Below are 26705 nucleotides of genomic sequence, written 5' to 3' on the forward strand. Positions count from 1 at the left end.
GGTTTTAAGAATCCCTCGACCCATAGAATTCCATAGACTTCTTTTAAGAATTCCAATCTCGAAAAAGAATTGATATCTTGGACTTGTGATGTATCAATTATCATTTTAACGATCAACTTCTTCCATAATGATATCTATGCTACCTAGTATTGTCATAATATCAGCCAATTTCATTCTTTTAACTAACTGAGGAAGAATTTGCAAATTGATAAAACCGGGCGGGCGAATTTTCCATCTCCAAGGAAAACCACCCTGATCCCCTATCAAAAAAATGCCCAATTCCCCTTTTGGGGCTTCGACTCTCACATAAACGACTCTACTACTACTCAAATCTCTCTACGTAGGATTACCAATCGGTTAACAACAAACGACTCTACTACTGAGCTACTGATAAACAACGGTATATTAGATCTCAGAGAATTCAATTCTCGTTCTCAATCCATGACCAATATGAACTCGAAGTTTCTTTTATAACTCTAAAAAAAAAATTTTGTTGTGGCTTCCTCATTTTGCGTCTCATTTTATAGCGAACTACAAAATTGATCAAATAAATAAATGGATTGACTATCTACCATCAGAATTTGTTATTTTAAAAAATAAAATCAGGATGTTTTGGACTTAAGATTAGTCCTTACATCAAGATTCCAAACGCCATATATAATAAGTCTATTAACTTTTAATTTTGTTTTTAACGGGGGGGATTGAATTTTAAAATAATTTTAATAAATCTATAACTCTTTTGTTTATCCCTAATTAATATATCATATTAGGTTGTTCGGTTCAAGTTCAAGTACTTTAAAATAATATAGACTAGGTCTCAGATTATTTTTAAGATTCATTAAGCCTGTACGGATGATTTCATGTTCTCTTTTCTAAATAAAAAAAAAAAAAGAAAAGAAAAAAGATCATGTCCTCGATATTCCATAGAATGACCCATTATTCTCTTTAAGAAAAATTTTCTGACTTTCTTAGCGTGTTCTCAAATTATCCTCAGATTAATCCATTCTATCCACTGCCACCTACGTAAAGTTGTAAGTTTTCTTGAAGTTTTAATTGAATCAAGGTAGAATTTAGATTATCCTTTTATGAGAGTGGTTATACAAATTCCCACAATTGAGTAGCATGAGTCCTTTCGAACGTTTTCGAACGTTTGCAAGTTGATCTAGATATGAGAAAAAGATTTAGAAATATTATGAGTTTGAGGTGGCTATTGAAATTTGAATAAAGGGAGGAGGTGCGTATGGGACAAGTAAACACTTTAATTTAAGGTATTAATTTCTTTGAATGAAAGCAACAATCCCATATTAATCCCACCTTAAGTGCTTATCAATTCCTTGCTTCATCAAACAACCAATTCCTTCCCAATTTCAACGTTTCAAACAAAGGATTAAGATTGAACGCTTTAATCTGATACGTATCATCGTTAGCTTCATAATTTTTAAAACGTGAAAAATATCATTATATAGAATGCTTTGTTCGTCTCACCAACCAATGTGGAATCTCACAATCCACCTGTCTTAAGGCTCAACTTCCTCACTGGCATACTGCTCGGTATCTAGCTCTGATACTATTTGTAATTAGCTCAAGTCCACCACTAGTAGATATTGTTCATTTTAGTCCGTTACATATCGTCATCAGCTTCACAGTTTTAAAACGCGTCAATTATGAAGAGAGTCTAGCTCTACCCCAATCAGTGACTGACTCTAATACCATTTATAACAGCTCAAACCCACCGCTAACAGATATTGTCTACTTTGGTCTGTTATCTGTTGTCGTCAGCTTCATTTTAAAAAACACATCTAGTAGAGAGAAGTTTTTATGCCCTTGTAAAGAATGACGTATTAAATATATATATATATTTTTTTTAATTCAAAGTTTCAAATTTTTATTAAAGGCGTATCTCTGTTAGCCTCACAATTTTAAATTATGTTTGTTAGGAAGAAATTCACACTCATTATAAAGAATGGTTCGTTTACCTCTGCAACTAACGTAAGATCTTACAATCTACTTGTCTTAAGGGTACAGCGTCATCGTTAACACACTACTCGGTGTCTAACTCTGATATCATTTGTAACAACTTAAGCTCACCACTAATAGATACTATATCTTTTAGCCCGTTACATTTTGATACTATCGTAAGGATCGGGAACTTTCACTTGCACACTCCTAACGAGTGTGATATCGTACTAATATTGTAAATATTACGATATTGCCCCGACCCTCAAAAAATACATTGAGAAAAACATATATTTTCATATTTTAAAAAATTAAAACATCAATTAATTTATAATTTAGTAACTGTTGCTTAAAGCCACACTCTCCCCTTTATCTTCCTCTTAAATTTCACTTCCATTTCTCTCCTTCTCTCTCACCTCTCCACTCTCTCTCTTCAATTTTCAATTCTTCTTCCTCATGGATTATTATTGTACCTCTCCCGCCACCAGCTACCCCCACCCCCACCACCACCACCACCGGTCCACCGACACCGCCACTCTGTCTCCTGAGGTCGCCGTCCACAAGGCGCTCCTCCTCGTCCAATCCGACTCCCCCGATTCCAAGTTCCAAGGCGCCTGCGAAATTCGCCGCCTCACCAAAACTTCCCAACGCTGCCGCCGCCATCTCTCTGAATCAATCCCTCATCTCGTCTCCATGCTCCACCGTCCTCACTCCCCTGAGTCCCACCTTGAAGCTGCTCTCCTCGCCCTTCTCAATCTCGCCGTCAAAGACGAAAAGTAAATTCCTCTTAGATCTGTTTGCCTTCCTTATGCCCTGATTTCCGTTTCTTCTTTTGATGCTTTCTGGAATTTTTCATTAACTTGCTTCCTTATGTTTATTTTGATTAATTAATTAATTGGATTAGTTAACGCTTTCCGAATTTTTTATGAACTCTGCGATTGTCTTTAGAGACTTTCTTCTTTATTCCTTTCCCTCCCTTTGTGCTTTATTTTTTTTTTTTTTTACTTTTCTGCTTCTTACGTGTTTGGCCAGTGAGGATATGCGAACGAAAATCTATTAAGAAATTTAAATAAATTTGTTCGTTGGCCAATTGGATGGCAATATCTTTCTTGGATGGATGCCTTTAACAGAACGATTATGTTTTTAATTCATAAAGAATTTGCGAGTTTATGTTTTTAATTCTTTGTCATGTTGAGCTTCGTTTGTTGTTTTCTTTGGCTTTTGTTGTTGGAGGCTTCCCCACCTCCCTTTTTTTAGTTTGGTTGGCATGCCACGCGGTAGTTGGGGTCTTTGATTACCCAAATTTGGCTACCTTAGAAATAAAAAATGTGTTTCTTTTGTCTGTTTTCTTTTTCAAATAGAATTGCCCAGATATTTTCTTTGATGTGGGATGATGTTGATCATCTGTTTCTATGAGATTCCACATTGGTTAAGGAGAAGAACGAAGAACGAAACATTCTTTATAAGGGTGTAGGAACCTCTCCCTTAGCAGACATGTTTTAAAAACTTTGAGAGAAAGCCCGAAGATGATATCGGCTAGCGGTGGGTTTGTGTTTGAAGACATAGCAGTTGAAGGGTTTTGTAGGAAAGATCATGAACAGATGGCTTTAGTCTTTCTAAATGGAAATTCGTTTTATTTTCCCCTTAAAACTGGTTTGATTCTCTGTCATTACTGGTTTATCTCGCTTGTCTATTACAAGTTCCTCCCTTCCCCATTGAATTATTCTTGCTATCTAAATTGAGTGGCCTACATGTCACACACTAACCAAACATACACGAGAGTCCATGTCGGCAGTGGCAGCTCCTCTGTCACATGTGTCTGAATAAGCACATATGTGGATTTTGTCTGGTAAACGTGACATATTAAGCTCGCCCCTGTGTTGAAGGATTGTTGAGAGAGGAATCCCACATCAGCTAAGTAAGGAATACATCTCCATTGGTGTGAGGTCTTTTGGGAAAACCAAAAGCAAAACCACGTGAGCTTATGCTTAAGGTGGACAATATCATACCACTGTGGAGAGCTATGGTTCCTAACACCTTGTTCTTTCTTTCTTCCTCATACATGACTTTCACATGGTCACGTGCCCTGTCTTGTATCTTCTAGCACATGGGATTTATCAGTGGCTTTGAATTCCTAACAACAATCTTGTTATGATGCCTACTTCTTTTAGTTTGTTGCTGATAGGTATCTGGTAATTGATTCTATGTGTTATTCTGACTAGTAGTACCAAGCTAAGAGGCTGCTTCCTTCATATATTAATTTCTTGCATTATTCCTACAGGAATAAAATCAAAATTGTAGAAGCTGGTGCCTTGGGACCAATAGTTGGTTTCTTTCAATCAGAGAGTTTGATCTTACAGGAGAATGCAACTGCATCCTTGCTTACTCTATCTGCTTCTACCGTCAATAAGCCATTAATAAGTGCTGCTGGTGCAATTCCCCTTCTAGTAGAGATTCTTAGATGTGGAAGCCCACAAGCAAGGGCAGATGCTGTAATGGCTCTTTCCAATCTTTCGACGCTTCCACGTAATCTTAGCATCATTCTCGATTCGAAGCCGATCCCTTCAATAGTTAGTCTGCTGAAAACTTGTAAAAAATCTTCAAAAACAGCAGAGAAGTGCTGCTCACTGATTGAATCCTTAGTTGGTTTTGATGAAGGTAGAATAGCTTTGATATCTGAAGAAGGTGGAGTTCTTGCAGTTGTTGAAGTGCTTGAGAATGGCTCGCTTCAAAGTCGTGATCACGCTGTCGGTGCACTATTGACGATGTGTGAGAGCGACCGGTGTAAATACAGAGAGCCTATCTTAGGAGAAGGAGTAATCCCTGGCCTTCTTGAACTCACTGTCCAAGGAACACCTAAATCTCAGTCAAAGGCTAAAACACTATTGAGACTACTAAGGGACTCTCCGTATCCACGATCCGAGCTTCAACCTGACACGATTGAGAACATTGTTTGCAACATCATCTCTCAGATAGATGGAGATGACGATCAATCGAGTAAAGCGAAGAAGATGCTGGCAGAGATGGTGCAAGTAAGTATGGAGCAGAGTTTGAGGCATTTACAACGAAGGGCTCTGGTATGCACGCCTACTGATATGCCTATTAATACATGCACCTCTGAAGTTTCTTCCAAGTAACAAAATTTGTTCTTATCATGGAGTTTGTAAGATAAAACTTCGATAGTTGTTACTGTTAGAAAACAGGAAATGAAAATAAGATTTAGGAAAGCAAGCCAGTCCAGGCAGGTTGTGTGAGTGTCGGGAGACTGGTAAATGTCAATAAAACTGGGAATTGAATCTGTATGAGGTTGAGATCATAGTTCTTGCTTGTTCTGTAAAGAAACTGTTGTATTACAGTATAGAAATAGTGAAGTTTAGAAGTGTTCATTTTCCTTCTGATCCTGAATTGCCCATCTTCTTTTACTATTCTATTCTAGTGAGATTATTGTGAGAACGGAATATATATTCTTCACAAGAATGTAGAAATCTCTCATTAACATACAAATTTTAAAACCTTTAAGAGGAAGCGTGGAAGAGAAAGTCCAAAGAGGACAATATCTACTAGCGGTTAGTTTGGACTGTTACAAATGGTATCAGAGCTAGACACTAGATAATATGCCAGCCAGGAGGCTGAACTCCAAAAGGAGGTGCACAATGAGCAGTGTGCCAGTGAGGATGTTGGGCCCCAAAGAGGATGGATTAGAGGGTCATATATTGATTGAAGAGAGGAATTGAGTGCTAGCAAGAACTTAGAGCTTAGAAGGAGGTGGATCAATCTAACTCAAAGGATATTAAATTCTAAGTAGGTGACCATCACTGCTTTAGCCGATTACCTTCAAAGTTTTTTAAAGGTTATTTCTTATCATTCAGTCAATTTATGGTATTTTGAAATATTGGAATAGTATGTCAACTCGAGTATAGTTTAGATAGTTGTTAGAAACTGATATTTTTGGTCAGGATTGTCGTATGAGTTTGTATGAATTATTAGTATAGATGTAGCTCCATGTGCATGCTTAGCATAAAGCCTGAGTACTCAATGATCACAAAGCAAAAGAAAGCAAATGAAGAAAGAAGGAAAAGGAAATTGAGAATATGTACTTTCCTTGAGTTACAAGTGATTTTAGTGCAACACTCTTGCCTTGGATCCCTTTTCTATCCAAATCTTATTGGAAGGCAAAAGAAAGAAAATGATCTTCGATTGTCTATTATATGCATACACGTGTTCAAAAGCAAAAGTCTGCATCACATTTTTAACCTCATTGACTAAAAAGTCAAAATGATTGACGAATAAACACGTAGTTATTGAATGATTCCGATGTAAACCATTTAGGAGAAATATGAAGCAATCATCGGTTTCCAAATGATACATTTAATAATTTCTTTCAGAGTATGAATCGTGATTATTTCTAGTTGTTTCCTTTTAGAACGAGGTAAGAACACTAAAACAAAGAGCGTGTTGGAAGAATATTGTCATCCCCAGATAGAGAGCAAAATATGGATTGAGAAGTGGACCAAGAATTTCGAGGGAGAAGGGATGAAAGAAGAAATGCCAAAATTTAAACATGTTATTATAAAAATTACTTTAATTATGAGAAGCTATTAAAGAACCTAGTAAAAGTTGTAAAGTTTGGATAAGACGTATAGATTAAGTAGCGATCATGTGATACTCAAGTAGATGAGCGGTACTTTAAGAGAATTAATAGTCATTACCTATACTAACCGGGATACCTTTCTTTTTTGGTGACTTAATCATATAAACTTCAAAATTAAACATTCTTGTGTTGGGTGAACTCTATGTATTTTTTCAAAAAAATATGTGAATGAGGCAAAAAAAAAAAAAAAAAAAAAAAAAAAAATTGTTCACTTTGACCCATTACGTATCGTTGTCAGTCTTATAGTTTTAAAACACGTCTACTACAGAGAGGTTTTCACACCTTTATAAGGAATGTATTGTTCCTGTTTCCAACCGACGTGGAATCTCTCAATCCATCCTCCTTTAGGAACTAGTGTTGCACACTACTCGGTGGGTGTCTGGATCTAATACTATTTGTAACAACTCAAGCCCACCGCTAACAAATATTGTCTGTTTTGACCCGTTACATATATAGCGGTTGTTACTGAGAGGTTTCTACACCCTAAAAAAGAATGTTTTATTTCTCCTTTTAAAAAGTTCGATTCTAAATGTGATTAAAATACTTAAAAGTTGACACGTATGCATGGTTAAAAAAAAAAAAAAAAAAAAAAAAAAAAACTTTAAAGTTGTCTACTTTTGGTGAGTGATTACAAGACAACCAAACCAAACCAATCATTGCATCAATTCTCTTCCCCACCAAGCAATGTTTTCCCTTCTCATTCAATAAAACTATTTATTTATTATTATTATTTTATTTTTTCTATTCAAAAACTTAAATAAGAAGTTAATTCTCAACCTCAATGGAAAAGTAGATGAAATACTAAGTTCATAGATTTTCTTTTTCAAAAAAATTATTTTAAAAAAATAATAATAATAAAATAAAAAACTAGCGGAAGAGAGAAGTCAGAGAAAAATGAGTAAAGCTGCTCGACTCATAGGGAGAGAGGTGCTAACCTATTTTTTTTTCGTATCTTTCTGGGTGGGACAAAGAGAAAGAAAAAACGAGAGGGCAGTTTATGCATGGTACTTCTTGATCGTGTCTCTAAGAGATAGTTGAATGAATGACTTAGAAATGTTGTCGGATTGGACAAACCAATAACCCGAACGCCGGGCAAGAATTATATGGTTAGAAAGAAAATTTCACGTTTGTCTCTCTTATGGCCTCCATGAAACTATGGTTCATTGAGCTCATGGACCTAGATCAAATACTTTCTTATAACCATTGGGCCTGGACCAATATTTTGGTCGGCCCATATTCATAATACGACCCACCGCTAGTAAATATTATTCGCTTTAGTTAGTTACATATCATTATTAGTATCATGATTTTTAAACGTGTTTACTAAGGAGACATTTTCACACTTTTATAAGGACTGCTCCGTTCCCCTCTCCAACTGATGTAAATATTTCACTATTCACTCCCTTTAGGGGCCAGCGTCCTCGTTGGCATATCTAATATCATTTGTAATAGCTCAAGTCCACTACTAATAGTTATTGTTTATCAGCCTCACAATTTTTAAACATGTCTACTAGAGAGGTTTTCACATCCTTACAAGAAATGTTTCGTTCCATTCTCCAACCGGTGTGGAATTTCACAAACAATACAAAATTCGAACTTTTGAGTTCTAGATTAAGAATAAATTAGTGAATATTTATAGTTTAAATTAAAATATTATGAAGGGCATGATTCATGAAACGTTGCATGTGATTATATTTATGTCCTTAGTAATCACAAAAAATTAAAAATTTAAAAAATAAAAACAAAAAAGAATGAAACAAGTGAAATTGTTGAAGTGATGAAAGGAAATAATCTTAGCATATACATATTAATTTAATTCATACACAATCCTTTGACAACCCTATTAACTAGATTTTATTTATTTATTTATTTATGGTTTTGAACGTGTAGCAACTTAAATGAATTGCTAGTAGATATTGTTTATTTTGGACCGTTACGTATAGCTGTCAACCTCACGGTTTTAAAACACGTCTATTAGGGAGAGGATTCCACATCCTTTAACACTTCGCTCTCATCTCCAATTAATGTGGAATCTCGCAGAAAAACTTCCGATCTTATTCTATAGTTTAAAGATTGATTCAAGTCAATGAAGGAGCGTCCTTATGCATACGTGGAATAGGTTGGAACCATTCAATAAATGAATAAAAATATTATTTTTTTTTCATAGAAAACCAGACGAATAATTAAAGTTAATATTATAATCGACGTATTAAATTTCTCGAATATGTTAGTTATTTTATTAATATTTTTACATGTTCATGTCTTCGATATTTAATATAGAGAATAAATCGATATTTTTATTAGAAACACGAACAAAATATCACTAGTGTAGTGTAAGTATAATATAATTATTATTTTTTTTTCCTTTATTATTCTCCCACGAAAAGAAAGACAATTATTCAACGTAAACATTAAATTAAAAATAAATATGTATTTGTTCCTCAAATATTTATTTCGATAAAAAAATGATGTAATTATAATATGAAAAATATAGCTAAAATTATAATATTTTCCTAAAAAAGATAAAACTGAAAAATATGAAAAAAAAAAAAAAAAAACAAGCTTAATTTCTGAAAAAATATTTTAGAAATATTTGAATGGCAAAAAAATATAATTATCATAATTAAAACTCAAAGTTTGTGGAGGTGACAACATGCTAGTTGAATTAATGTTATTATTCTTCATGAACGTCCATGCAACAACTCGTATCACGTTACTTACTTCTCGCTTCTAAGAGTGAAGACTATCTCTACAAAGCAACACGAGTTCTTCCAACATGTTTTGTCTTCACTCACATGTGCTTCTAAGAGTGAAAACTATCTCCACAAACCAACACTAATTCTTCCAACATGTTTTGTTCTGACCCAGGAGATCACCCAATGTAGAATTACTTCGAGTAAAGCTCACTTGATTGTTCATATGATTGAGCTACAAAAAACAAAGCGGCACTTTATTGATATAGATAGAGTTGATTGTTCTCTTTTTTACGATTAGGTCAACTCATCCTCAAGATGGTTGATGGGTTAACATTTGTTCGACTAGAAAAACACGAAATTGTTAAGAATCAGCCAATATTGTTACTCGATTATCATAATTAAAGACGAACACAGACATATGTAGAAGAATATAGTATTGGGAAGCTGAGAAAAGTCGCCTTAAACATCCAACACAATTGGCAGCTGCGCTGAATAGCTATTATTTTTTAGGGTTTGTTTATGGGGAATGGATTGTGCGATATGTGTGGGATTAGGCCATGTGAGTAAGCATGTGATGGTTTAAGACTAAAGTGCTTTTATTAGGTGCATGGGGACAGCTCTAATGGACCAATCAACCCCTTCTTTTCAAAGTCAAAACCATCTGTCTTTTGGATCCTCCCTTTGGCTACCTCCTCCCACCATTTCTCTGCCTGCATGCATGCGTTTAATGACCCAAATATGTGTATGGGTGTTTAAACAAAGGCTCATGCATGTTCCTCGCTTCTTTATGAGTGGTCTACCACTCATTACTCACGTCTTCTTCTTACAAACCCTATCGATTGGGACGGAATTAATATCATTAATACATAGTCACATGCCCACTAGCTTTCACCTTAGTTTGTTCTTGAATTGCATCTTATTAAGAGAGGTTTGACTCTGATATCATTTGTAACAACTCATGTCTAAGATTTGAATCAATACCCAAAATTTAGATTCGACACTTGATGGCTCTGACATTCTCCTACTACATGATCACGTTACTTACTCCTTGCTTTTAAGAGTGAAAACTATCTCCACTAACTAACAAAAATCCTTTCGGTCGTGCTTTGTCTTCACTGATATACTTCCTAGGAAAATTCTCAAGAGATCACCCAACATAGAATTATTCCAAGTAAAACACGTTTAAGTTTGAAATTCTTGTGATGATCACTCTCATTCGGATGTGGTCTCAGTTCAATCATGTTACTCTTCTCTTACTCGGATATCATACAACCGAAGGAGTTAACGCCGATTTAAAAGTAACAAAGGGATAGGGGACCATACTTCTATCTTGAAAGTTCTTATTTAAGTCGGTTGCAATGGTTTCACCAATCGACCACAAATTGTAATATTCTTTAGGTATTAGAAGGGTAAAGGTGTATGGAAAGAGGAGAGGTTTTCACACCCCAGCTCAAATTCATCACTAACAAATATTGTCCGCTTTGACCCATTACGTATCGTCGTCAATCTCACGATTTTAAAACACGTCTATTAGGGAGAGATTTCCACACCCTTATAAGAGATGCATTGTCCACTTTAACCCGTTATGCATCACCGTCAATCTCACAATTTTAAAATGTGTCTACACGGAAGAGATTTCCACACCTTTATAAGGAATGACTTCGTGTGTGATCTCACCATCCACCCCCTTTGAAGGTCAACGTCCTCGCTAGAAAATCGCCGGTATCCAACTATAGTTTGTAACAACCTAACCCACCGCTAACAGATATTGTCCGCTTTGACCCTTTACGTATCGTCGTTAGTATCATAGTTTTAAAATGTGTCTATTAGGGAGAGTTTTCCACACCCTTATAATAAATGTTTCGTTCCCCTCTCCAAATGATGTGGGATCTCACTTGATATATTCTTCGCTACCACTCAAGTTATTCCAAATACACTTAGTCTTAAGCTAAGCATATTTCTTCCAAGTCTATATTATTGTTTTTGTCCATACAACAAAAATTTAGTACCCTAACCCTAATCTATCTTTTAAAATTTTTGGATTCCATAGTATAAAGTCCAACGTCTATATATATATATATATCTTCGAATCATTCATCCATATATTTTAATACATTATTACCAACATCAACATCATCGTTATCATTTCAATTAGTCGATCGACAGCGAATATGAACAAAAATATCATACATTCATAAAAATATTCATATACAAACTAAGTCAAAAATAAACACACGATGTTGAGAAATGAAATGGGATTCCACCGCCACACCAATCACATCTTAAAAATAACCCACAAATAAGAACCACACCAGCTCAGCTAGTAATGCCAACTTAAAACTTCACATCTTCAACTCCTAAAATATGGGTCCATGATTAAAATAAGGTTAGAATCCACGTGCTAGCTTGACTGTGAGAGAGCTGAGGGGAAGCACACAGGAAAGTGCTTATTGTTGGTTCCTCAGATCGATCAGTTTTAGGGTCTAAAATGGTGACCACAGGAATCTGAAAGACGTGGGGTTGGCGACACATCCGCCGAGCCTTTCTCGCCTCTGCCAGCTGCTCCATCCCAACACATAACCCATTAAATTATGGCTTTCAACTCATACCATCCACATTCTACCCAACCCCTTTTTTTTTATTGAAAGTCATTCATCTCTTTCCCCATGTTAATTGATTATGGATGTGAGTATAGGAGGATAAACATTTCGTCCACTAATGATTATTGTCCGTTTTGGCTTGTTGTTTATTGTTGTTAGTCTCAGAGTTTTAAAACGTGTGAAAAAATAAGGAATGCTTCGTTCCTCTCTCTAAGTGAGGTGAGATCTCATAATCCACCAATTTGAAGTCAGTGTCCTCGCTAGCACACCGCTTTGTAACTGACTCTGATACCATTTGTAATAACCAAACCCAACACTAGCAAATATTGTCTTTTTTGGCTCGGTACGTATCATTAGCCTTACGATTTTAAAACACGTGACAAAAATAAGAAATCCACCACCCTTCTCAGTGTCCTCACTGGCACATCGCCAAGTGACTGGCTCTGATATCATTTGTAACAACTCAAGTTCACCGCTACAAATATTGTCCATCTTGGCGCGTTACGTTTCGCCATTAGCCTCACGATTTTACAACACGTGAAAAAAAAAAAAGAATTCATCTCTTTCGAAGCCAGCATTCTCATTGGCAAACCTCCTGGTGACGGACTATGATACCATTTGTAACAACCTAAGCTCACCGCTAACAAATATTATTCATTTTGGTCCATTACGTATATATAGTCGTTAGCTTCACGATTTTAAAATATATCTACTAGGGACATGTCTTCACACCTTTATAAGGAATGTTTCGTTTCCCTCTCTAACTAATAAGATCTCATACTTCTAATCAGTTAAGTTCACTAAAAAAAAAATGGTTTTTTTTAAGATGATCTTCCCAAAAACAAATAATAATAATAATAGAGGGTTATAATTGAAAACAAGTCAACAATGAGAAGGGAATTTTTTATATAATATAAAAACATAATTGGATTAATTAGAACCCCTACAAATAGGGTCAAGAAAGTACGACGGTTGTGTATCCTTTCGAGTACTTTTAAAGCACTCTTCAAGACTCTCTCTTTTCTCTGCCTCTCTCAATGGCACTTGCAAACTCATCTGTACATGAAGCCGATGGCATGGACAAAGCTGGTGGATATATCAAGTCTTTACCCATTGCTACCCATGACACTCCAAATGCTACCTTTCTCTTCCGAAACACCACGAATTACCAACTCGATCACCATCAGCAGCAGCAGCAGCAACTGCCTCAGTCTCTCATCAACTTCAAGTGTGGGATTGACAATATCTTCCATAAGAACAATGAATCTTTGCTGAGCTTTGAGCCACAAGGGGTTTGTCAAGACACTTACAATTGGGATGATCACCAGCGTTTGATGGAAGATCCCAATTGCTTTCAAACAGCTACCAATGGTTATAGCTCTCCAAAAGAGAACAAAAATGGTGACGGGTCTGTGTATGATTGGCTTTACTCTGAAGCAACTGGTGTTTCTGATGGCATTCAGGAAGCTGAAGGAGCTCACGAGATTGCCAATCAAAAGCGACCTCATATGGTATTGAATTCCAAAGTTTTCAATTGTTGTTTTCTTACCTTCTCTTTGCCATAAGTTATAAATTTTTTTTTCGTTTTTGTTGAGAAAATATGAGATCTCGTCTCGATTGGGGAGGAGAACAAAACATTTTTTATAAGCGTGTGAAAATCTCTCCTTAGTAGACAGCGTTTTAAAAACCTTGAAGAAAAGCCCGAAAAGTAAAATTAAAGAAGATAATATCTACTAGCGGTGGGCTTGAGCCGTTACAATGATATCAGAGCCAGACAACGGACGACGAGCCAATGAGGAGGTTAAGCTCCAAAGAGGGTTAGACAAGAAACATTTTTGATAAAGATGTAGAAACCTCTCACTAAAATTTTAAAGAAAGACAAAAAATGACAGACTTAGGTTGTTAACGAAACACATTTGAATACTTAGCTAAATTACTTAGTTTTTTTATTTTGAAAGTTAGCTTAGAAGAAGTGTTTGATTGATTGATTGACAGGGAGAGAGCAGTGGGAGTGTTAGTAAGAAGCAATGCACAGCAGCTGCAGCTAAGAAGCAGAAACCCAAATCATCAACAGCGAAGGATCCACAGAGCATTGCAGCCAAGGTTTTAGTTTTGTTTTTTTCGACAACGTTTGCTTACAATTTAAGGAACAAATAATTTTAAGGTTCTGAAAGAATGTCTGCTTTTGTCTTTGTTTTCATGTTTCTTAGAATCGACGAGAGAGGATTAGCGAGCGGCTGAAGATACTTCAAGAATTGGTTCCCAATGGCTCCAAGGTACTTGCTCTTATCTAATATTAAAAACATGTTCATATCTCAATACGCCTCCTTCAAATAAAAACATATCTTCCTCTTAACTAGCCAGTGTTCATCTTAAATAGTCATTTATTCGTCTAGCACTATCCAGTGTTAGCTCCTTTTCGTCAATCTAATAGATCTCCTCTATGCATCTTCTCTATGAACACACCGTCAAGGCTCACATGTCTATTTATTTGACACTCACTCAAGAATTCTATGTGACATCCTACATCAGGTTGTAGAGAGAAACGAAACATTTTTTTTATAAGGGTACAAATATCTCTAAACCCAAAAAGGATAATATCTGCCGACGGTGGGCTTAGGCTGTTATATTCTAATACTAAGTTATGGGTATGATTCTAATAGGACAAGCAATCTCCACAACGACCTGATAAATGACCTGATATTGTACACGTTGAGCATAAGCTCTTGTGATTTTGTTTTTTGGTTACCCAAAATGTTTTGTTCGAATAAACAGTGTCCCTAACTTCTATATCTATGATCTTTCTCGTGAAACGCTAATAATTTGTAGTTGTTTGCAGGTTGATTTGGTAACAATGTTGGAAAAGGCAATTAGTTATGTAAAATTTCTTCAACTACAAGTGAAGGTACAAATTCCATATCACTCTGTTTCCAAATTTTGGATAAAGATCCTTCCTTGTTGGCGTTGGCTCTGATATCATAGTAAAAATTTTGAATATCAGATCCTAGCTACAGATGAGTTTTGGCCAGTTCAAGGTGGGAAAGCTCCTGATATATCCCAAGTTAAGGAAGCCATTGATGCTATTCTTTCATCTCAAAGAGAAAGAAGTTCAAGCTCAAACAGTCAAAAGTGATGGAATCAGTACACAATTTGTATGATAACAATTTAGAGCTCTCAATAATTCAAACCCATGAATCAATAAACCATTCTGATAAAGAAATGACAAAAAAAACGACAAGATTTGGATCAGAAATTAATGGTGTTCCTTAAAAAAATGAAGCTGGAAATGTTGTTCTACCCAGTTATGAACTACTCAATGAAGGCCTCACTTGGAGATCTGTTTTAAAAAATTTTGTTTTTAGAGGAGAATCTACCAGCAAATCATATGTATATATTCTGCAGAATTTCATACAGGCAATTAAATTAACATAATTAAGTCTGTAATGATCTACAAATAATTAATGCACAGATTTGGAAGATTTAGGATCTTCTCCATTAATAATTATATTAAAAGAAAAATGACAGATTATACAAATAAACTTATTAGATACATGGTGTTCTTGTAAACATCGATAAATTAAAATAAAATAAAAATGCATACGGTTGGATTTCCAATTTTTTGCTCAAGAACATATTATTTTTTATAAAAAAAAAAAAAGTTTGGTTCCTAATTTTCATAAAAGTTTTCTAAACTTTATTTTCGTAATATTGTAGCCCTTCAAGTATAGGATATGAAAATTTAGTCTCTAAACCTTTAAATTTGTAGTAATTTAATTCATACAAGATTATACATTGATTTGTGTTAGTTAATGATTTAGATTTCATAGCTTAGAAACATCTCTTTAAATAAATATCTCTTTGTATGATTAGATATCTTCTAAAAAAAATGATTCTAGGTGAGAAGGGTAGAAAAAAATACCTCGAGTCAATATTCGAGTACTGAATGCTACATGCTAAAGTGATCCATGTCATACTCCCAAGAAAAGCTTAAACGACCTTCAGCAAAAGGGGACCTGTATTGTGAGATCCCACATCAATTGGAAAGAGAATGAATGTCAGCTAGAACACTGTGCCTCGAATGGGGTAGGATTGTGAAATCCCATATCGATTGGACAGGAGAATGAAACATTCTTTATAAGGGTATGGAAACCTCCCCTCTAACACGCATTTTAAAAACCTTAAGAGGAAAGAAACGTCCAAAGAAGACAACATCTACTAACAGTGAGCTTGGACTTTTACAGTACCTATACCCGAAACTGATACAAACGAATAGGTAGAGAATACCTTGAGAATTAGTTAATTGATCCACTCATATAAAAGATTTCATTCAGTCTTAACCATAAACTGTGAAGTTGAAGAGAATCCACTATAAACTGTGAACAAAGGTCAGCATGAACCATCCCAATTATGTGTTGACATTTTGCACACTGAAGAGCAGTTAAGTTGTCATTCTATGACGAGCACCTAACAATAAGTTAGTAAGTGAATTAATGATGGTGCACATGTACCACCTACTATTGAGAATTATTAGGAGGGGAGTCCCACATTGATTAATAAGAGGATAATCATGGATTTATAAGGAATATATCTCCGTTTGTTAGGATGAGAGTTTATGCTCAAAGTGAACAATATCATACCATCGTGAAGAGCCATAATTTCCAACATGGTATCAAAGTCGTGCTCTTAACTTAGTCATGCCAATAGAATCCTTCAGTGTCAAACAAAGAAATTGTGAGCCTCGAAAGTATCATAAAAGGTGACTCAAGTGTCAAACAAATGATGTACTTCGTTCGAGGACTCTAGAGAAAGAGTCGAGCATCAATTGAGAAGAGACTATTCGAGAACTTCAAAAAAGGAGGCCTCATGGAAGGCTCTATGGTACTTTGTTCGAGGAAATGATTGTTGATAATTATTCATAGTAGTCCCCGTTGAATAATTATAAGGAAGATCATGGGTTTATAAGTAAAGAATACATCTCCATTGATATGAGGTCTTTTGAGGAAACCAAAAGCAAAGTCATTGAAGCTTATGCACAAAGTGGACAATATCATACCATTGTGAAGGTCCGTGATTCCTAACACCTATCATACTAGATGATGACATCAAGGCTAGCGTACGAAAAGAGCACAAACAACGAAAAAAGAAGCCAGCCCACATCAAAAGAAGCAAAAACAAAAGAGCCAGTTAACAATTAAGAACACCCAGGATAATTGCAGAACTCCTTGCAAGCAAAGTCCACTACTCATACCTACCCCAAGCCTCTCAACATCACATCTCTAAATGAGCTGATTCCAGAACGGCACCACAAACAGATATCTCTGTTCCATTCAGGAGACAAGCCTTCCCTGTGATACTCTCTTCTTTTGGTATCAAAAAGTATAGATTTTCTCTTCTTATACCAATTATCATCAGTCTCCAACTCCACAAAATGTTCCCCTTCCAATGAGATGGAAAGACATGCTACACAATAGTTTCTTGTTTTGTACTAGAACTTCACAGACATCTACATGTTCATTGAAAACAGCAGAAGATTCCTCAGAAATTGATACATTTCTGAACGCACGCCCGATCCGAGCCCCAAATATATCATCTCTATAACCCAGACGAAAAAGATATGCAGAGGTTAGAAGCACCAAAATTCTTATCTCTCAGTAAATTTCAACTTCATCATGAGCTCGTCATACATAAATTCCTTCCTAACTACAAAAAGGCTCTGTTTTAGTTTGGACAAAGTTGAATGTTTCAAAATGATACCTCTATCAATCATCTCATTAGCATACTTGACTGCTTCTGGCAACCTCTTTTGATCTTGGAGCCCTACAATCAAGAAATTAGCAATCTCTTCAAGATCAGATTCATAAATTTTAACCATACATTTCCATACTTTTATGGCCCCATTTGGGTCTTCATTTTCAATGTAAATCCTGACTGCTGCTTTACAATTAGCATGGCTTGGAACAAACTCATTTTTAATCATTTCATCAAATATACTTGAAGCCTCTCTCAATTTCTTTTCCTTTAACAAGTACCGAAATAACAAATTGTAAGTTTCCAAATTCGGGAATGTTCCATAAGATATCATCTCATCTAACACCCTTCTCGCTGCATCGGCGTCGTTTTGATGGCAACATAGAACAATCATCGAATTGTACATATGTGTATCAGGCTGAAAATTAATACTCTCTACGATTTCATTCCAAAGATACTTCCCCGCTTTGACATCGCGATTCTTCGCACACTCATCAAGGGCAAGCTTGAAAAACTTAAATCCCGGATAGCACATCTTATCTTTCAACCTCTTGAAGGACATCAATGCCTCGTGCAGCCCATTGGGGTCCTTGAGCAATACACATAAAAAGGAATTATAAGCAGGGGTATTGGTGGGATCCCAACCAATCTGTTCTATCATCTCTACAAAAGTTTGTCTGGCACAGACTATATTTCCTTCACTTTCCCACCCTTCTAATACAATGGCATAAGAATCAGGGTCAGGCCTAATTTTACCTTTGGCTATTTGCAAAAACTCATCAGCATCCTTGGTGTTTCCATCCCTACATATAGCACTTAGAAGTGAATTCAATGCCACTACATCACGAGGACAACCATAACGATCCATAACCTCAAATGACATAATGGCATCCTTAACACGATTAGCAACGATATAACTACTAAACACAGAAGCAAAAGTAGCCAAAGAAATCAATCCTTCGTTCTTCATCGATTTCATAGCATCCCACATTGGTTCAAAATGTAAATTCTTACCCAAAATGTCGACGATCAAATTCCACGCATAAGGACTGTGTTGGTCGTTGAGTTTCCGGCCGGACCACCGGAAGAACTTCATGGATGATCCCGGAAACTTGTAAGATAATTTCAGAACGTCTTCTACATCTTCTCGACTAACCTGAACGCCGGTCTCTTCCAGAACGATTTCGAGATCAATCGATGAGGCGTTGGCGATGATTTCACATAGTAATTTAATCTTGAAGGGCAAATTAGGGAAGTCGAGATACGAAACGAAATGCGGGGTTTTGCTCCTCGACGGTTCCGGTGAGGGATTATTGAACCGAGGGTGAGAGATTGAGGTTGAGCGAGTGGGAGTTCGAGCAGAAGAAGGGGAAGATGAAGATTGATGCTTCTTGCTTCGTTGGTGGCCATTGTCGGAGAGTCGTCTTTTGTTGTTCTCTCCCATGAATGTAGGAAATATTAGGAGAGTGAAAAAGCTGAACAACACGGAGAGACCAGAATCAGAGAACACAGCGATGGCGATTGTCAGTCCACTGTAAATCCATAGAAGAAAAATTGAATTTCAGTTGTTTTAGGGTTTGGTGGGGAAGAACTGAAACAGGGAAGAAGCTAAAAGTAATTAAGAAAAAAAAATGATATTATAAATAATTGAATTCAAATATCAATATGGATGGGGATTTTTACCTGCGAAAAATAAGATTTTACCATTTTACCGATTTTTCTTTTTAACTTTTGTAACGTTACAAGTTAAATTAGGGCTTATGAAGTATGATTCCAATTGACCCATATTTGATTTATTATGTTTTTTTTAGAATTTTTTAATAAATATTATATTGAAAATTGTTTTAAAAAAATAATAAACGGAACAAAATTACTTGAGGAATCTTAGCTTCTGATCCTCGCAAAAATGAATAGAGAATTTCGTGGAAATAAAAAGTGAAATAGGTAGCCGAGATGGAAACGAGGAAGGATTCTCCATCTTCACAGTCTCATCTATACTAATTCTAATCTCGAACATACTTAGTTTACTTAAAACAAAAATGGTAACGGCCCAGATCTACCGCTAGTAGATATTGTCATTTTTGGGTTTTTTCTTTCAGACTTCCCCTTCAAAATGGGTCTGCTAATAAAAGTTTTCACACCCTTATAAATAGTGGTTTGTTCTCCTCTCAACCAATGAGGGACATCACAAAAACGTGATTACATATTGAAGAAAATGAATAAAATAAAATAAAATAAAATCTTTCTATTATTAAAAAGGAAAAAAAAAATTAATTACATGCTACTTATAAAATATTAAAAAGAAATTATAATTTCATTAAATAAGACTTATTTTTTGTTTTGAATTATGGTTTAAATCATATTTGACGTAAGGATATTTAGTTTTTCATTATGTTTTAGCAATATTTGACTTTTTATTATAGACAAATATCATGTAATGGATTTGATTTTGTAAATGATTATGAAGAGAGAATTTCACCTCGAGTTAAGTATGATGGTTTTAGCAAATATTCTCATAAAGAATGGTACATAAATGAATCGATCGCATCTAAATGAGAGTGACCATGAGTATACGATAACTAAGAAATGTATGAAAGAATTGAAAGTTACTAGTTATATCGATAAAATGCATTTTATTTTTCGGTGGTTCAATCATAGTTTTCACTCTTAAAAAGAAACTTCATTGGTCGAGATAGTTTTCACGGTTAAGAAAAGATAAGTAACGTGACCATATTGCAAGAGATGTTGAAAAATGTGGTAGTCAGATTAAGTTGAAATTAAATATTTATTTTAAAAGTTATTAATGATATTTTAAAAAGAGATTAAAAATCTTTATTTTTTTCATCACCGACAGACCAAATGGGGGGAATGGAATCTGATTCGGGTCAACGGAAGGGCCAACACAAATGCCTTCAAAACATTTGTTTTTTAATACCCATCATTATCACATTAGGTAACCTTTACATATAATGCTCACAATTTCTCCTCACCCTCGGTCCCGGTCCCACTTTTAAGAACAACCACGTTCTACGTTAATATGATACTATTCACTTTGAGTATAACCTCTCGTGACTTTACTTTTAGTTTATCCAAAACACTATAATAAAAATTGTGTGATTCTTTTTTTTTTTAGGGTTTAAGGTTTTGGGTAAAGGTTTATATTGATGACTTCAAGTTGCCCGGTAAAAGAATGCATTAAATTACTCTCTAAAATATATATGGTTCAGTTGACTATATATAACTTTAATATATATAACCGTGGTGTTTTACTGTACATATTGTTTATTATATATGATCATTGACTTTATATGTCATTTACCATTTACTATATATAGTTTTACTATGTATAATCATTGAGTAAGTTGTAAATAAACAGCAGACTCCATAACCCAACAAACCGATGTAATTGAGGCGAAGTTTTTTTCCTTAGGGTCTTCTTAACAATCCCGAACTTTCCAACGTGAAGGGTATGTTTTGTTTCTTGACACTCTCTTTCTTTGTTAGGTCAACATATTTTAAAAAAAAGAATCGAAACTCGATAGGAAAACAAACAACTCTGTCCTTCCTGGTTACGTCTTAGAAAGCACAAACGAGCCACATGCAAATAAAACGCTTAATTATATCTTTAAAATTGAACAACCGAGAGGACATATAATAAAATAAATAATTCAATTATATGGAACCAAACTTTTGTACATATGTTATTAGATTTTTGTTTAGTGTATGTAGCCAAAGTCTAAGCATGAAGGGGACATGAAATTATTTATTGAATTATTTATTTTTATTTTAGCCAAAGTCTAAACATGAAGCAAGGGAGGAAGGAGACCATGATGTAACACATTACAAAATATTAATATAGGAATCTCACTTTATTGGTAACAATACTTTTAATCTTATTTTTAAAAATTCTATAAAAATAAAATTTATTTTATTTTTCAATTATTTATTTTCTAAAAATTTTTATTGATTGAGTGGTAGATTTTAATTTAATGTTTGCAAATATATAAAAAAATATTTATTATATTAAGATTTTACTTAATAGACCACTCGAACCAATCCAATTCAAATATTTTATAGTCGATTTGGATTAGGTTTATTAATTTCAAACAGGTTGTTTCACTCGAAAAAAATTATATAATTAATTAATTATGTTTAAAAAAAATAGTTCAAACTCAACTGAGCTCAAATCATATAAATATCATTTAAACTTTAGTTTGAAGTTATTGAATAAAATTAAAAAAAATAAAAAAAAAAGAACAGAAGACTGTGTTGGTGGTAAAAAAATATGAATCTGTTTATCAGACAGATTTATTGAGGGATCGAGTTTATTTAATATTTTTGTTATAATTTTATTTTATTTTTTAAAATGGAATATTCATCATTATTTTTTTGTTGTTCAATCTTTGTGAAAAAAATAAAAATAAATAAAAATGTAAAAAGTGTATTATCATTAGTAATTAACTTTTTCCATCAGTAAAGTTGTTCGAATTAGTGGCTAATTATGATATAATTATGAGTTTGGAATAAATATTCATCGATAATAAATAAATAAATAAAAGGTTAAAAAAGATTCATTTTTTAAAAAATGTATTTGTATTTAGGTTTAAACGGTCGTATTTCACGTTTTTTGTATTAAAGAATAAATATATATCTTAACTAGTTGAATCCCGTTAAAATTAGCTCTATTATTTAAAAACTATATAATGGTTGAGGTTGATGTCAAACTAATAAAATTAACGAGAGAAACAAAATTAAAAGTTCATAACTTGGATCAAACTTATATTTTAACCGAAATGATAAACAATATCACACGATCTGGCTGAAACCAATATAAATCATAACGCACCCACCAATTAATTATGGTATATATTGTACACTAAGAGATCAGGAGATGGAATCTTTATTTGTAATTAACTATTGTTAGTTTGGTTCCTTTAATTGGTTCATGTTCTTGTATTTATTTGTGTTAAATTAGCGTTTTGTTATTCAATCTCTTGTTCTCTCGGAGGCGCGCGCACGCATAAGAACCATGAGCCCTCTGGTTTGATATGAAATTTGATTCCATTTTGAAGGTAAAGCAAGTGAGCTACCCCATATTCACCAATTCCAAGAGGGGCCTAAACGATGGCTGCAATCCATTCTTCCATTTCTTTGATTAATGTTCATCAATTCATATTCTCCTCCCACCATTGAAGCAAAGCTAAAGCAGGCTTCAATTCTTTCCACTTTTCTCTCTCTTTTTGCACTTCTCTTTGTGGGAATCTGTGATTTTGTGTTCTTTATTTTTTGGGGTTTTTTCGATTTCTGTGATTTCTTTGAGATCTGCTTCAAAATGGGTTTCTCCCTCTGTACTTGTTCTAACCCAAGGGAATCCCCTCTTGCGTTAGATCATCACCATCGTCAGTATAATGAGGTTAAGATTAGAACCCTTTTGAGAAAAATGATTTGGGAACGTGGGTTTGCGTGTATTCTTCCTCCTGCTTGTTTTCGCCGCAAGAATCAGGGCATTCAAGATGATGAACACCCAAATGTGGAAGGGAAAAACGAGAATCTAGAGCATAATAAGGCATGGTTGCTTGCGGAATCTGGTGCTTGCGGTGGGGAGTTGTTTAATTCTGATCCTCAGTCGGTTCATTCATCTTTTCGGTTTAGTTTTTGCTCTCAGATTGAGCTTGAAACTATGAACATCGCCTCTTCTACACCTCCGGCGACTGTTTTGATGGTGAATTTGGATAATGGAATGATGGCTGAAGCTCTCAACAAAGAATTGAAATGGCGGAGGATTGAATCGCTTGAAAAGAGCATTTCCCCTGTGGCTCATACCTTGATTAGATTCAGCTTCCGGGAAATTCTTTCTGCAACACGTAATTTCTCAACAGGTACTCTCATAATCAATGACCCTTTTCGTTTTTGAACCAAAATTTTGTTATGTAATATTGAAGTTTCTTCAATGTTCTTGAATGTGGTAGGCAGAGTTCTTGGACGAGGGGCATTGAGCTGCGTGTTCAGAGGGAGGGTTGGGTTTTTGAGAACTTCTGTGGCAATCAAACGTTTAGACAAGGAAGATAAAGAATCAACGAAGGCATTCTGCAGAGAGTTGATGATTGCTAGCTCTCTTCAGAATCCTTTTATAGTTCCTCTTGTTGGGTTCTGCATAGATCCAGAAGAGGGTTTGTTTTTGGTTTATAAATATGTTTCTGGTGGAAGCTTAGAAAGACATTTGCATGGTATGAGTTCTTGTTCTTGTGTTCTTGATTGCTTGAAATTTAGTGAGTTTTTTTGAGATTCTAACAGGATAGCCATTGCAGATAAGAAGAAGAGGGGAATGAGGGGTTGCTTGTCACTTCCTTGGTCGGTGAGATTCAAGATTGGTATTGGAATTGCTGAGGCTGTGGCATATCTTCACAATGGGACTGAAAGATGTGTGGTTCATAGAGACATTAAGCCTTCAAACATCCTTCTTTCATCCAAGAAAATGCCAAAGGTGAAAGAATTTTGTTGATTTTGTTTGGATATTCGTTTGGTTGTTTGATGCGCAACAAAGGAAAGAGATAGGGTAGAGAAATAGAGTGTGAGATCCCACATTGGTTGGAGAAGAGAACGAAGCATTCCTTATAAGGGTGTGGAAACCTCTCCCTAGTAGACGCGTTTTAACACCGTGAGGCTGATGGCGATAATGGGCCAAAGCGGACAATGTCTGTTAGCGGGGAGCTTGGACTGTTACGAGTGACATCAGAGCAGACACTGGACCGTGTGCCTGCCTCCAAGGAGGTGGATTGTGAGATCCCATATTGGTTGGAGAGGAGAACGAAACATTCCTTATAAGCATGTGGAAACCTCTCCCTAGTAGACTCGTTAAAAATCATGAAGTTGATGACGATATGTAAAGGGCCAAAGCGGACAATGTTTGCTAGCCCCCGCTTGGACTGTTACAAGTGACATCAGAGCCAGATATTGGACGGTGTGCCAGCGAGGACGCTGGGCTCTCCAGGGGGGTGGATTGTGAGATCCTACATCGGTTGGAGAAGAAAACAAAACATTTCTTATAAGGATTGGAAACAAAACCGTGAGGCTGACGACAATACATAATGGGTCAAAGCGGACAATGTCTACTAGCAGGGGGCCTGGACTGTTACAAGTGACATCAAAGCAGACACTGGGTGGTGTGCCAGCGTGAGGATGCTGGCCTCCAAGGGGGTGGATTGTGAGATCCCACATCGGTTGGAGAGGAGAACGAAACATTCCTTATAAGGGTGTGGAAACCTCTCCCTGGCAATACCTGCTAGCGGTGGGCCTGTGTTCTTACATAGAGAGAAACAAATCAAGTCAACACTCAAGATAATCTAAATGATCTCTTCAAATAAGTCTGATTACCAAGTGTTAACCTTTGTTCTTATTCATCAATTGCTTGCAGTTATGTGATTTTGGGTTAGCAACATGGACTTCTGCTCCATTCGTGCCTTTCCTTTGCAAAACTGTCAAAGGAACATTTGGGTATGAACTCATTCTTGAGATATTCTAACGTAGGGGAAGGATGATGAGAATCTCTCACCTTCCACGTTCGTGTTCCTTTTCGATTTACAATTTTCGATCTTATTTGTAGTTACCTAGCTCCCGAGTATTTCCAGCATGGGAAAGTATCAGATAAAACGGATGTCTATGCTCTAGGAGTCGTGTTATTGGAACTCATAACGGGCAGGAAACCGATCGAAGCAAGAACACATGGAGAGGAGAACTTGGTTCTATGGGTAAGTCATTATATCACTCTAATAATTTCATCTAGTTTTGTTGGACTAGTGATTCTCTTCTGCACAAAGTCATATGTAATAGAACATCGACTATGCTCGTCAGTTACCTTTGTAAACGAGCTAAAACAGGTCTCTCTATAAGTTTGCCTTTTGTCTCGCTGCGAATATTCTAGTATTATGTAATTAGTCAAATCGTCTGAAGCATAAACAGAACCACCTTTGTTCTAAAAGCCTAGCGAGTTAAGCAAGTTCCTTTTTTTCTAAAGAGGTCATGACTGACTTGTTTAGTACCGCTAACTATTATAGGAGTTCCCCATCTCGCATCCAAGTTGATATAATGTGATTCATATACCGAACTGTACTCCACGAAACCGTAGTACGCCATGTTGTGTTCATCGGTGCAGTCTATAGTAGATGTTGTAATTTTCTTCATACTATAGAATAGAGTAGTCTTCTAACTTCAAAAAACTTCATATTTTCCTTCAGGCAAAGCCATTATTGCAGAAAGGGAAAGCAGCAATTACCGAGCTGCTCGATCCACTGGTGGCATGCACGACGAAGAATTCGAATCAAATAATTCAAATGATCGAAGCTGCTGCTGCCTGCATTACCAGCGAAGAATCGCGCAGGCCCGGGATCTTAGAGATCATTGCAATATTGAAAGGTGAAGAACAGCCTATGCCTTCCAGATCAAAGAGGTCAGGTTTCTTGGGGCATGGATGTGTCACTGATAGCTATTCTCAGTTTCAAAATACGAACAGCGAGATGATGACGGGTCATTTGGCGTTGGCCATGGCGGGACTTACCGAGTTCGAACAAGATGATTACCTCTTCTGTCGTTAAAAAGGTTGCAAAAACATGCGATGAGCTACTGAAATAAGGAGTGGTTTTCTTGACTTTGATTGCTTGTAGATCTGTGTAGTTGGCTGAATCATTAACATTAGAGTTTTGAAAGAGTGGTGAGACTGTAAATAGGCTCATTTTGTACAGAACACTTCCATGTATTTTTCCTCATTTTCCATGGAGGAAATATTATTAATCTTCATTGAAAGATTCATGTTTTATACTATATGTTAAGGAGATCAAAAGTTTTATATTTAGTAGATGACTCAAGAACTACATAAACTCGGGTTTTATAAACTAGAAATGTATTCGATAGAGGGGAACGAAGCATTTCTTATAAGGTATGAAAATCTCTCCCTAACATATTGCATTTTAAAACCGTGAGTTGACAGCGGCGAGATGATATGTAACGGTTCAAGCTAACAAGACACATTTTAAAATCGTGAGCCAAATGACCACTCCA

At 35.6% G+C, this 26705-nt stretch overlaps 4 protein-coding genes across 4 annotated transcripts; 3 read left to right on the top strand and 1 right to left on the bottom strand.

Annotated features, from left to right (window-relative positions):
• Positions 1–2347: 2347 nt before the first annotated feature.
• LOC111487697 (U-box domain-containing protein 2-like) lies at positions 2348–5354 on the top strand. The gene is made up of 2 exons (XM_023135195.1): positions 2348–2732; positions 4238–5354. The coding sequence occupies exons 1-2, from the start codon at positions 2413–2415 to the stop codon at positions 5091–5093; spliced, it is 1176 nt and encodes a 391-aa protein (XP_022990963.1). The 5' UTR covers positions 2348–2412; the 3' UTR covers positions 5094–5354.
• A 7420-nt stretch (positions 5355–12774) lies between these two features.
• Positions 12775–15124, top strand: LOC111487700 (putative transcription factor bHLH086). The gene is made up of 5 exons (XM_023135198.1): positions 12775–13414; positions 13899–14006; positions 14114–14179; positions 14743–14808; positions 14905–15124. Exons 1-5 carry the CDS (start codon positions 12941–12943, stop codon positions 15034–15036), a joined length of 846 nt encoding a protein of 281 aa, XP_022990966.1. The 5' UTR covers positions 12775–12940; the 3' UTR covers positions 15037–15124.
• A 1805-nt stretch (positions 15125–16929) lies between these two features.
• On the bottom strand, positions 16930–19259 carry LOC111487696 (pentatricopeptide repeat-containing protein At1g77360, mitochondrial-like). Its single transcript, XM_023135194.1, has one exon. The coding sequence runs from the start codon at positions 19093–19095 to the stop codon at positions 17545–17547; it is 1551 nt and encodes a 516-aa protein (XP_022990962.1). The 5' UTR covers positions 19096–19259; the 3' UTR covers positions 16930–17544.
• Positions 19260–22611: 3352 nt separating this feature from the next.
• LOC111487695 (probable serine/threonine-protein kinase PBL7) lies at positions 22612–26466 on the top strand. The gene is made up of 6 exons (XM_023135193.1): positions 22612–23530; positions 23621–23878; positions 23960–24135; positions 25066–25145; positions 25255–25399; positions 25886–26466. Exons 1-6 carry the CDS (start codon positions 22810–22812, stop codon positions 26240–26242), a joined length of 1737 nt encoding a protein of 578 aa, XP_022990961.1. The 5' UTR covers positions 22612–22809; the 3' UTR covers positions 26243–26466.
• Positions 26467–26705: the final 239 nt, after the last annotated feature.

The sequence above is a fragment of the Cucurbita maxima genome, unplaced genomic scaffold (assembly GCF_002738345.1).
Source record: "Cucurbita maxima cultivar Rimu unplaced genomic scaffold, Cmax_1.0 Cma_Scf00012, whole genome shotgun sequence".
Taxonomy (NCBI): Eukaryota; Viridiplantae; Streptophyta; class Magnoliopsida; order Cucurbitales; family Cucurbitaceae; genus Cucurbita; species Cucurbita maxima.